At 42.2% G+C, this 12,786-nt stretch overlaps 1 protein-coding gene across 4 annotated transcripts in view; it reads left to right on the top strand.

The window, feature by feature from the left end:
* The window catches only part of syt7a (synaptotagmin VIIa), a 76,645-nt gene that overhangs the window by 40,940 nt on the left and 22,919 nt on the right, over positions 1–12,786 (top strand). For 2 of the 4 annotated variants that reach the window (XM_056739541.1, XM_056739540.1), the window contains exons 3-6: positions 1,026–1,105; positions 2,275–2,409; positions 5,537–5,704; positions 8,572–8,946. In XM_056739541.1, the coding sequence (XP_056595519.1) occupies positions 1,026–1,105; positions 2,275–2,409; positions 5,537–5,704; positions 8,572–8,946 (758 nt within the window). Of the gene's footprint in view, positions 1–1,025; positions 1,106–2,274; positions 2,430–5,536; positions 5,705–8,571; positions 8,947–12,786 lie in introns of those variants that run through there. The other 2 variants (XM_056739544.1, XM_056739543.1) reach the window with 2 other exon arrangements.

The raw sequence follows: 12,786 nt of genomic DNA, 5'->3' as shown, positions 1-12,786 counted from the left end.
ATTTTCTTTAATACACTAGTTGGCCACTTTTGCCAAATGACTTTGTCAAATAAATACTTTACCCAAATAAAGTTTTTGCTACTTTGAGTACAAAACATCTGTGTTTTGATGGTTTAAGCAAACCTGAGGGGCCATTAAATGCAAATATTGTACAAATACAGCTTTAAAAAAAAATTCAACTTTTCTGAATGTACTACTTTCAGGTTTTTGTTCAGCTAGAATGGTTGTTTTTGTTTCATTTTGTGAACTACTAACAACATTTCTCCCAATTTCTATTGTTTCTATTTGCTGAAAATGAAAACCTGGAGAAGCAGGTGAAAATGCTGCAATATAGATGAAAAAGTTTAGATTTACTTTAAGCAATCCAACACTATTGTACATGTATTTAGGAAAAGTAAAAAATATCATTTTAATGTGATAAACTGGATTTTATATCACAGCTTTCATGTGTTTAGTCGTGCCGTCAGTCTTTCACGTTGCTGTTGGATGACTTTGTGTCACTCCTGAGGAATCACTTTTGGCAAGTACAGTACATTTCTTAAAAAGGAACTTATTATTTAACACATTATTTGAACCAGTGATCCTTGTCTCCTTAAATCTAAAATTGAACCCAGGGCCGTGTCAATGTGTTCTTTATAAGAGCAGAGAGGCGGACAGCACTGACTTGTATAGAGGGTTTCCACAACACCACCTACTCCTCACACGACACGTTCTGTCATTCTGTCTTTCCTTCTCACCCACATGCTCTCTCTCTCTCTCTCTCTCTCTTTCTGGTGGCCTGTAACGCTGTGGAAAGCTAAATTGGCTATTTCCATGTAAATATGAGGCTTGCGTGTGGTTTAATTACTATGGAGATGACTTAGGACGGACCGTGTGATTTGAGCAATCAGAACCAAGCATCAGGGAGGAGAGGAGGGAAGGAAGGCTTGAACATAACAGTAGACGTACTAAAACTGGACAGCCCCGGATCAATTGGGTTATTGGGAATAACCTTTGCCTTTCCGTTGTGTTGTTTGTTTCCCCAGGGGAAGAGGAACAAACCAGGCGTGGAGTCCGTGGGGTCACCTGATTCAGGAAAAGGACGAGGAGAAAAAAAAGCCATCAAGTAGGTGCAGGGAATTTCATTTCGTTACTTCGAAAAGATCGTCGGGTCATGATCCGAACTCAGGAAAATGCTGCATGTGTGTTGTGAAAAATCATCCCAGATGTTTTGAATGCCGTGATTGCTGTTTAATTCACCGACGTTTAGCAGTCTGTACTTGTTTGAAAATGTGAAAGGCCATTCATAATGAGAGCGTCGCTCCCGGCTGTTCGCATCCTGCAGCCGCTCAGAGCGATCCGGCTCTCTGACTGATAGTGAGTATGACGCGTGTGTGAGAGAGAGGATGAGGAAATCTTTGAGGTTGCAGAGAGCTCAGTGGGATGTCGCGAGACGGCGGGTTTCGATTGTGGATCGTCTTCATCTGTTTTGCATGTTTCTTGTTTATGGGACACTTGTTCTTGGTTGGTTTGATGTCTCTCTTGTATTGTGGTTTTGTGATATTGCAGCTGTTGTTTTGGACTAATGAATGCTCTACGCTCGCAGGTGCTTGTGTTTTGTTGTATCTGTACTTTTACATTTTTTACTTTGCTCGTAGTTGTGCAAACATTGTGCAAATGTATTTTTTTCTGAAGGTGTTGTTGAAATAACCTGCATAACAACTTTCTCTAAATAACTCTTCCCAGGAAGTTTTGGTCACACATGCCGCCTACCTGCTAAACCTCACATTTTTTTGACCTCCGCTCTTCACCCTTTAAAAGTTTGCAATGGTCTTATTTGCTCTTCGCTGTTTTGCAAATGTTTCATTTCTCAAGCAAAACGGTCATTGTTGGTTTGGCGCCAAAGGCGGCATTTTATATTTCTGTTATGTAACAATGTTCATTGTATTTTACAGCTTTCCGTCTTTCTCTTTTTCTTTCAAACTATAACACAACATTAATGAATGTACAGGTATAAGCTTGCTTATTCCTGATTTGGGTCTGTTTTGAGTTCCCTGTTTGATCATAAACGTCTCTGCTCACCGCTTGGTGAATGAAACCTTCCTCATTTTTTACCACCTCCTTTCCTCTGCTTGTTCTCCCTGCACCGGGTGCTCGGTGGAAAGAAAAGCGGATATCTAGCGAGCACCTACTGTTGGATATAGAAATACGAGGACCTCTGGATGGATGAAAAAAATGAATAGATGAACTGCTGTGTTCCACTGATGTGTATGTGTGTCTCTCTGTGGTCTTTAGTGATCTAGACAGAGACTTTTGGAATAACAATGACAACAGTTCAGTACAGCAGCGATGGAGCTCATACCCGCCCAAGGAGTTTGTACTAAACATTTCTCCTTATGCCCCATATGGAGACCCTCGCCTCACACTCAAGTGAGTCTCTGGTCAAGCTGGTAAGAGACACCACCCCCAACCAAACCCAACCCTACATCATCCATTCCCTTCCCGACACATCACATACACAGCCTCATCCAGCCTAACCCCATCCATACCTTTTTTTCAACACGATCCATTCCTTAGCTACCCCATCCATACCTTTTGTACGCCACGTTCATTTTACTCAATTACAGAACATTTTGTGAATTGTAATTGATGGTTTTCTGTTGGCCTCTGCATGCTTACTGAGATTAACCTCATCCAACACAACCTCTACACAATCTTACTGTTATAAAACCCTTACCCACTATCATCTGAATCCATACCTGCCCAAACCTTACCCCATTCCAACCAATACCTAACCAGACCCCATCTCAACCCATTCCTAACCGTAACCCATGAAAACCATTATTCCTGGCAGGGCTGTACCAATGAGGAGGCTGTAAATTACAAAACAAAGTGAGAATCCAAGCAACATAAGAATGTGATGTGTAGTTTGAAATCTTGGACCATGAACAGTCTATATGTGGCACCACTATTCAGCTTCCATATTATGAGCTTGTAATGTGAAATGTTAATTCTGGATCAGGCCTTGAATCTGTTTCATTTTACACAAAAATAATCCGATGCGAAATGTCCCTCGCTCCCTACAGCCCTGCCTGTCTCTTCCTAGCAACCTTTAACCTTTCCCCTCCCTGCCCACCCCATGGGGTGTTACCATGGAGACGGACAACCCTCCTGCTTCAGTATCCAGCGAACGACAGCAACATTGTAAAAATGTAAACAAACGAACAAAAAACCTTCAGTGCTGCCTGTTATTGCTAACCCTGGTTTTCGTACTTTCCCGTTGAGGGTTGACCGTTACAGTCAGATTGTGGTGTGGTAACCCCCGTTTCTGTATGTTTGACACGTTGTTATTAAAATGTGTTGTTTTGCCTTTGTGCCCTTTAGGGCTGCACGATTTGGTCAATCATATTGGGATTGTTTTAAAGAACTGTAATTTGAAAAATAATTATATCGTGATTGTATTTACACATTGAGAGATACTTTCACAAAGTAAAAAAATCATATTGTGATTCAATATTAAATGTAATATTTATGTATTTATTTTAATATAAATATATGAATATTTATATCAAATTGTATATTTTTATTTAGATAATAAAATAGGTTAAATTTATTAGAAAAAATTAAATAGTGATTTCATTAAAATAATTTAATAGGAACACTTTTACATATTTAACTTCTCACGTGGTTAGATTAGTCTAAATGAAAGTGTGTTTTTGTTCCGATTTAAACCTTATTATTTATTTAGATATTTTATTTTATTTATATTATATTTTATTTATTTATTTTACTTGTTTTAGATGATTAAATAGATTAAATTAATAAAAACATTTTTTTTAAATATTGATATTAGTTAGATAATTGAATAGGCAAAATTTTACACATTTAACATCTCCCTTTTTTTGCTTAAATTAGTCTAAATGGAAGTGTACTTTGGTCCGATTTAATTCTTTTCACTTACTATCATAAAAGATCACATTTAAGATGAATGTTTTTATGGAATGATACCCTATTTTCATTTTAATAAATATAATATATTGTATACTCATGGAAAACATCACTTAAGTATGTGTGATAGAAGATGCTGACTATATATTAAATTAAACCTTAGCCTTTTGAGGTTTGAGGGCCATATTGTGATATAGATTTTTTATTTAAATTAATTGTGCAGCCCTAATGCTACAGTATCTGCCTTTCACCTTTATCTGGCTCATTTTAAATGTGTCCCTTTAGCACTTCTGACTCTTCCAGCCTCTGTTCCACAGCAGCGTCTGTACGGTAAACCCCAACCTGCCCAATCCAACCTGCTTTCAGCTACAGCTCTGAATGCACTACAGGAGCGTCAGCCACCCGTCCAAATAGACAACGTGCTTGTCCATCAAATCTAGCACATTGACTTTCAGGGCCAGAAGCGGGTTTAGATGGGCCGATTCATTAAACATTAAATAAACGTTTTAGCCACGGTGGCTCAGGTGTCCGGACGGACAGTGGTTGTTAAATAGCACCGCTGGAGATGTTGGATTAAAACGGTGGGGTATATGCAGACTGCTGCCCAAACTTACATGAGATGAGAGCTGCAGATTCAAGCAAAATCGATTGATGCTTGTCGCTTTGTTGTGGGAACGTCACATTATAAAACCATCGCGTTTAACCTTTAATTAGACTTCATAACCTTGACTCTAGCAGACGATGCTGAGAGGAGAGAGATGCTTTGCGAGATCCATTGCACGTGTTTCTGATTTGCCTCTGATGTGAGCCGACAGATCGATTCAAATTGCATTTGTTTTGTTTATATCGATACCTTTCGCATCCCGGTTGACATTTGTTCTTGCGACAAAGTTAATGACCCTTTCCTCTCGGCAGTGATGTCATCGGTTGTGAATTCTGGTTTTTGTGTCGATCTGCAGCTGTCAGCCTCATTACTTCGAACCTCTTTTTGCTGTTATCCTGCTGTTGTTGTTAGTGTCGATGTCGTATCGTGAGTGTCTGAATGGTGTTTTTCGATTCCCTTCACGCTTGCATGGTGACCTTTGCCGGGTTTACGAACTGGTGACCGATTGTAAAGTTAACCTACAAAAATAACCCTTGTCATGTCTACATGAACTCTGCACTTTTTGGTGTCAATAATGCAATGCTTGTCGCCGGGGGTGCAAATGTGGTTATTTTGAGCATCACACTTGTTGTAAATCCATTTTTACGTAAGCTGAGAACACATCCCACGCTGAGAAGAATTACTCACAATACCTGATAAAACCTCACTGTTCGCTGCCAAAAAGAAAATCGTCTCTGCTAGGCCCCCTGCAGGTTGAGCTCTCTTTTACTGTATTACCAAAAACGAGAGCCTTACATCTTTTTACAGTTCACAGGACGTTCTGTAATGGCATACAGTATAGGTCTTTGGTCACAGCACTTCCTGTTTGTCACACACACGCACACTCATTGAATAAATTATTATTTATCCAAACCTGTAACTATTTTTCTCTCCCAAATGTTTGTCCTCGCCTCCTCTTTCTTCCTCTATCCATCTCCCCTGCTCTCCTCCTGGCCGACCCGTCAGTGGGGCAGTGCCCGGGGGCCAGAAAGGAGCCGCTGGGGGTGGACTCGGGGATGGAGGGGGGTCATCGTGTAGCGATAGCCTGAGGAACGCGGTTACGGGTGGCGTTAAAGCTGGCAGGTGGCAGACAGTGCAAAGCTCCCTGCATTCCGGAGACTTCAAAAACGGCAAGTGAGTCAAACCCTCGGGGAAAGAGACAGAGATAGCGAGAGCTTTGTGAGTGCGTGTGTGTGTGTGAGTGATTTTAAAGAAAGTTAAAAATGCCTTTGTGTGGGTCTGTGCTATGCTGAGATTCCAGGCCGCCCTGCAGTCTAATAATAGTAGTCGAAACACTGACTCACACACGTATACTTACACGTAAAAACACAGAGATATGGAAATGGTTCAGTTTAGTCCATTATAAAACATAAGCTGTGATTCCAAAAGCTGGTGATATCATGCACCTGATTCGTCTTGCAAGCACGATACATGAGAGGCAATAACGATAAAGCCAGAAGAGAATCGGAGAGGTCTCGCTTCGCCCAGAAGGGTTTATTTTTTCAGTAATGACCGGCTGACTGTACATTACCCTGCTTATTATGTGGCTACTTAGCAAATAAGAAAACACAAATGGATATGAAATATTGATTTGAGCTCGATGTCGACACGAAATGAAATTGGCCCTGTTTACTTTAGTGCGTAGTGCTGGTCTTTTTGTGCACGGTTCTGTGGATGAATGCATTTCTGTGTAAAAAAAGCATGTCCTTATTCTTTAAACTGGTTGAAAGTAGGTCTGGATCTCATTGACCGATCAGAATGAGTTATAGATGGGGTAACATTTCAGAATTTTTCATTTGAGCTAAGTGTCTGAGTCCCAGATATTTCACGAAAAACATGCAGTTTATAAAAAACTGTTTAGCTGACGTGACTAAAATGAATACACTAAATGTTCTATAAATGTATAGTGCGATGACGTATTATCACAAACCGGACTTCACGGCATCCAAAAGTCAAGACTTAAACTGGATTGGCGGTTTGACTGTATGATGCAGTTGAAAAAGGATTTAAACTTATTGAAGCTGACAAAGAAATTCAGGAATGTTTATATGGAATATCAAGAAATTTGAAGGATTTGAATTACAGTCAAGGAAAAAACAGACATAACTTTAAAGTAGAGTACATGACAGAACAAAAGACAGCTGCATTAGATCGACGTGTCTGCAGTTCATGCGTAGAACAGAATGACATCGGCAAGCTGCTGGTGTTGCGCACACATGCACACGGGGGGCTCAATTTAAGTTTTCTTCACACCCTCAGCTAACACCTTCTCTCTTCCACCATTTCACAAATTCTCTGTCTCGCATCTCTCTTCTCACACTCCTTCCATACCACCGGTCCTCGATCTTCTCGTTTTCTCTCTTTCAGCACGCCCTCCGTTTTTCTCCGTCAGTAATTGGATTCTATTTTAAGGCAGCTATATGTGTGTCTCTAGTGTTTGTGTCTCACGCCCCTCTTTTCCTGTCTCTCTCTTCTTCTCTTTCTTGGCAACATTTAACATTCTCTCACTCATGTTTTTCTTCCGACTACTTGTTACCCTTAACCAGTTAAACCAGTGCCAATGTTTTAGAGTCTACATGAAATTGCACTTGACATATTTACTTGGTACTAATGTTATCATTTCACATTAAATAGTTCATCTTTCCATTCAAACTATTTGTTCGTTTTAAATCTAAAGTTAAGAATTAAGTGCTTTTTAATTTGCACCCATTAAATATGTTCATACAGAACTTTACAAAAGTGAAATGTCAGTTTCATGTTGACTTTAACATCAGGCGTGTGGGATGTGTATGTGTGAACGTTTCAGTGATTGCCCCATAACCTTCTGTTAAAACATTGAATCGCTCCAAAATGCTTCTCTATTTAAAGACTTCTTTAAGATGTTTACAGACGCCTGAGATCAGACCAGGCGGGAAACATCAGGCAAGTGTTTACGGGTGTGAAGAATGAGTCATGCTAGAAGTTCAGGTGATAATCAAGTTTCAGAGGTGAATTTGACACAGTTTTTAAATTTGCCAAGAGTGAAACGGGGCTAATGAGAGAACGAAAGAGATATAATCACGAAGGGAATAGAGGACACGAGTGACGAACAAAGACGTCGTAGTTGGTTGGCTGTTGAGGGAACGCAGGGGGTCGTGGTGTTACTTAAAACCACAGTTGCAAGAAACGACGGTCAAGTTGAGATGCCAAAGCGTGGGATGCGTGTGGACGTAAATTGAACAACAGAGGCGAGGGACCAAGATGGGAGGCTCGCAACAGATCAAAAAACATTCTCCTGGAAGAACAGGTGGCGGTCGACTGACACTGCACACGCCACGGCACACGCAGAAAGCTGGACGAGCAGGACACACATCGCGATCGTTTCAGTCACGAGCAGCAGGGGGTCGTAAGCAGGCCATGCGCCCCTCTCAGACGCACGCTCACCGCTCGTCGTCCGCTCAAGGGAGTCTCACTCGGGCGGGGAACGGACATACGCATGCACACGCGCACAGTCACGCACACCTGCAGACGCATGCGGACCAGGGCGGCTGCGGTCTCTTCTGCTACCTGTGCTACGGTGGTTACTGTCTCTGTTTGACTCTTCTCTCCTTTTTTCTCCTCGTCCTCCTCTCCCCGCCCACATCTCGCCCCCCTCCTCCATCTCCACCTCATTCCACCTCAACACCCGACGACACCTCGCTTGATGATTTCTTTTCATCTCTGTCTGTTCCATTCTGTCCCCATCCTTCTCTGAACCTCTCCTCCATCCCTGCACCTTTCCTTTCCTCCACGGACTCCCTCTATCATCTGTTTTCCGACTTTAACTTGTCGTCTTCTCTGCCGCTGTGTTCCTCTCCATCTCCTGCCCCGTCTCGAACCCCATCCAAATCCTCCTCCAAACGCTCGCCCCGCCCTTTTCTTCTCGTCCCACCTTCACTCCTCCTCCTTCCTCGCCCCTCCATCTGTCGCCCTCCCTCATCTTCCTCTCGTTCCCTCCCCACCCTCCTGCTCTGCCCTCACAGTTTACCCGATCACGGCCTCTACTTGGCCGCAACATTGGACCACATTCCTGTAGGAGCGACGCCGCGGCCCCGCACGTTGTTGCGGCAACAGAGCCTCCAGCAACCGTTGATTCAGGTCCCGGCCCCGAGCTTGTCCAGCGGGCCGCCCAATTCCCAGAGCCTGGGTCAGCTACACACCCAGCCGGGCAGTGGTGCGGGTGGGGGCACGGGGCCCGGGGGAGGGCCTGGAGGTGGAACTGGCACACAAGCAGGTGGCGGAGCTTCACTGTGTAGGTCGGGAGGTGCCGGGGGGCGAGCCTCTCGGGGGGACCCTGGTAGCGTGGATCACATGATGGTTCAGATAAAGAAACGAGGCCTGGATGTTAAATCCTTCCTGTAAGTCTTTTGATGTGTGATTTGAGCATGCCTGTTTGTTTTCCTGGCTTGATTTTTAATTTATCTACAACTTCTATTAACCGACTGTAGCATTTATAGATTAAAGGTTTAATAATAGAAAAAATATCATTTATTCGTCCTCGTGTTGTACCAAACCTGAATGACTTTCTACCTTCTGTGGTATAAATGTATTTAAAGGAGTTTTTATGATGTGAGAATTTGATGTCATTGATGATAAACCCAGCATATGAAGGCCGTTATTCGACTTGCATCATATTTGCATCATATTTGGCAGAAGAAAGAAAATAAGTCATATGGGTTTAGAACAACATAATGAGTAAAAGTTTTGATGAGCTAGTGCTAACATTTTTTTATCTGTTTATTCTTGTTTAATATCTCAAACTACACAAACCTAGAAACAGTTTTCTCTGTCTGAAAATTTTATGACGACTGTCCTAGCGGTAATACTAGAGCTCTTAAAATGGTAAAAATTATCTTAATGCCTCTTTCTGCTCTGTCCTCCTACCGGACCTTTCTTCTCTTGTCTCTCTCCAGCCGATGTCGGAGTCTCGTTCATTCTGTCACACTATATTTCAGCCCAGCAGCAGGATATCACCCCCCTCCCTCAGCGCTCTGCTCTGATCTGCTGTTTTCTGACGTACCGTTTTTTATGGGATTCATTGCAGCTGAATATTGCCTGTCTCAGCTGTTTTATATCTGTTACTAGACTTTGAGACCTCAAGGGACCGCTGGAGATATGGTACCAGGTTGTACATTATGGCTGTGTGCCAGCATATAGTATGTTTGGGCATGCGAGTGTGTGTGAACAAGAATATTTGCATATTTTGTTGGATGCTTTCCTCTGTGTTAAAGGGACAGTGCACCCAAAAACGAATCTTGTGTGACCATTTAATCATCCTTCTGTCATTTCAAACCTGTGCGACTTTCTTTAGGACCGCAGAACACAAAAGAAGGTATTTTGAAGAAAGTTGGTAACATAACGACGGCGGTACCCATTCGCTTGCATTAGCTTTGTGTCTATACAATAGAGGTTAATGGGTACCGCCGTTGCTCGGTTTCCAACATTCTTTAAAATATCTCCTTTTGTGCTTGTGTGTTCCCTGGATATTCCTTTAAGCTGTTAATGCAATGCTCTACAAGTTAAGCTACAAGAACAATGACAGCTCCCAGTCCTGCGTTCATTATATGGAAGTGAACACCGTGAACGTCCCAAAAAAAGATCTGCTTTGTGAAGAAAGTCATACAGGTCTGGAACAACACGAGGATGAGCGAATGACAGATTTGTTGTTTTTGGGTGAGCGGTCATTATTTACTCTCCTTGTTTTTGCGCTTATGTTTAGCCTTTGGTTTTTAAACATTGCTACGCCCCGGAGCTCAGAGAATAGCCGTAACTTATTGAGCGCACAGGATTCTCCGCTATCAGCAGAGCGCCACACGTAATGGGAGGATGACAGAGGCCACAGGTCTTCAATAGAGGCTTTGGCTGGTTTCATATAATAGCGTTTAACTTTCTCTGTATATCTCTCCGCCTGCTAGCGCTGACCTGCAGAGGAAGGGTGGCAGGTCTCGGCTCAGATGACAAACAATTAACGCGGCTGAACATCATCTAATTTCCTATGATGATCCGCATGCGAACATGCAGCGAATGGGCGTGATTGATAGATTTCATGGTTATCAAGTGATGTAACATGGTTGAATTTGTAAGGCTGCCGCTGTTCGGCGTGCGTGACATTTGACTGTTTTGTGACATATTTAATAGAATTATAATAGATGCTTTCCTGAACGGGTCTGTAAGAGAAAAGGGCTGTAATTTTCACATTTAAACACCGCAATTCATTGATAAAAGCTAGGTGTGTTGACACATTGCCGGGTCAACAGCAAGGTAGCTGAACATTTCACAAGAACACTATTATTGCAGTCTGCCTGTGCTATGCAATTTTTACATACTAGTTATTCATATTCGCTTTAATTTGTCTTGTTCTTTCATTTTTCCAGATTTAAAAGATCAGTTCACCCAAAATCATTTACTTTCTGTTCCAATCTTTCGTGTTGTTCCAAGCCTGTGGGAAGTTCTTCCATGAAACACAAAAATATGATCCTGCTGTTGTCTCTGCCATACAACAAAATCATTGGCGTATTCAAAACCACAAAGAAAAATGAACAGAAGAAGAAAAGTCATTCAGGTTTAGAACAATAGTAAACCGTGACAGGTTTTTATGGTGGATCTGTTCATTGAAATCCCTATGTTTGCTTATGTGTGCATTAAAGTGGATCAGATGTTTGTGTGCTTCTGCACAGAGGCAGGTGTTAAAGTTAGACTCCGGCTACAAATTCATGTTAACCCTGAAGCATTGATTTTCTGTCCTCTGAATCATTACTTTCAGAATGGATTGCTACCACAGGACAGAAGTGAAGAGTGGGAAAGAGGAAAGCGAGAGAGAGAAAGAAAGAAGGCGTTTCATCTGAAACATGGGCTATATTTGAAATCACATACTAGCGTACTGCGTTCTACTTTGAAAATAATTGTAAAGCTCAATGCAGTATGTAAAACCATTTAATTGTATGCTATCAGGTCAAGGTCAAGTCGAACACAATGCATTGTGGGATGCACATTTTGGCACATGAAATACAGTCTTCGGGGCATTCCACGCATCTGTAAAATTTGCATACTGTAAAAACTGTCCAGCTAGTATGTTAGTAAAGCATTCAGTGTAATCCGGGATGACTAAATGCTGCTCGATGTCAGTTACACACATGTATGGCCTTGAAATTGAGAGAGATGAAAAGAACGAGGAAGTTGAAAGGAGAGAGAGTGTGGGATGTGGGTGGGATGATACAATTGGAATATTGTTGGTTTGTGATCGTCGGTCAGCGACGGTCTTGCGATCATCCTTGAACATTTCTAAATCCGGCTCTCACCGGAAAAGTGCCGCTTTTTATTACTTTGACAATAAAGATTCCAGTCTGGTGTGTGTGTGTGTGTGTGTGTGTGTAGAGCACCAGCCAGTAGCTATTTTTTGCAACCATTAAATTCAGAAAGGTAAAAATAGCCGCAGTGTGCCAAAATGGAGGGAAGCCCAAGAGAATATAAAGAAACGCATGCGAGAGAGAGATTGTGTGCAGAAATCGTAGCGCCGGAGGCTTTGGGGGAAGAGTATTATTACCAGAAGGGAGGAGAGGAAATTAGGAGCGAGAGATTATATATTTTATGATAATAGGGTAGGAGAGATTAGGATTTAAAGGAATAGATATTCTTGAAAGTGTAGTTTCATTCTTGGCTGAACTGTCCCTTTAAGAGGAGCACTGAGAAAAACACACAAGAAAACAGGAGACGAAAGCTTTCTAAAGCTGTTTAAGAGGTGAGAATAGCAGGATATTAGAGGGGTGCCGGCTCATAGATGAAGGGAATTTGTAGGAGAGAGAGAGAGAGAGAGAGAGAGAGAGAGAGAGAGAGAGAGAGAGAGAGAGAGAGAGGAAGAATGTAAGGAGAGGAGATAGAGGCTGTGCAGTGACCCAGAAAGCAGTCGCTCCGTCCTGACACCTCACACACACTCCACTCTCAAATAGAAACAATTAGTCCAGATCTCTCCAACGGGCCTCAATTAAGGGTGCAGAGAGAGAGAGAGAGAGAGAGAGAGAGAGAAGAGAGGAAGGGGGGCCATAAAGCACCAATGAAATGATAGAGAGAGTGAGACAGGTGGCAGCAGGAGTCAGACAATGAATCGATTGATAAAGACAGTAAATCAATGTGTGTGTGCGAGACTGTGAATTTGTGTGTATGTGTGCGAGACTGGGTTTAATTGTGTTTTTGTATATGCA

Source organism: Triplophysa dalaica, chromosome 24 (assembly GCF_015846415.1).
Source record: "Triplophysa dalaica isolate WHDGS20190420 chromosome 24, ASM1584641v1, whole genome shotgun sequence".
Lineage (NCBI taxonomy): Eukaryota > Metazoa > Chordata > Actinopteri > Cypriniformes > Nemacheilidae > Triplophysa > Triplophysa dalaica.
The sequence above is the reverse complement of the archived record's forward strand: the minus strand, read 5'-3'. Positions and strand labels throughout refer to the sequence as shown.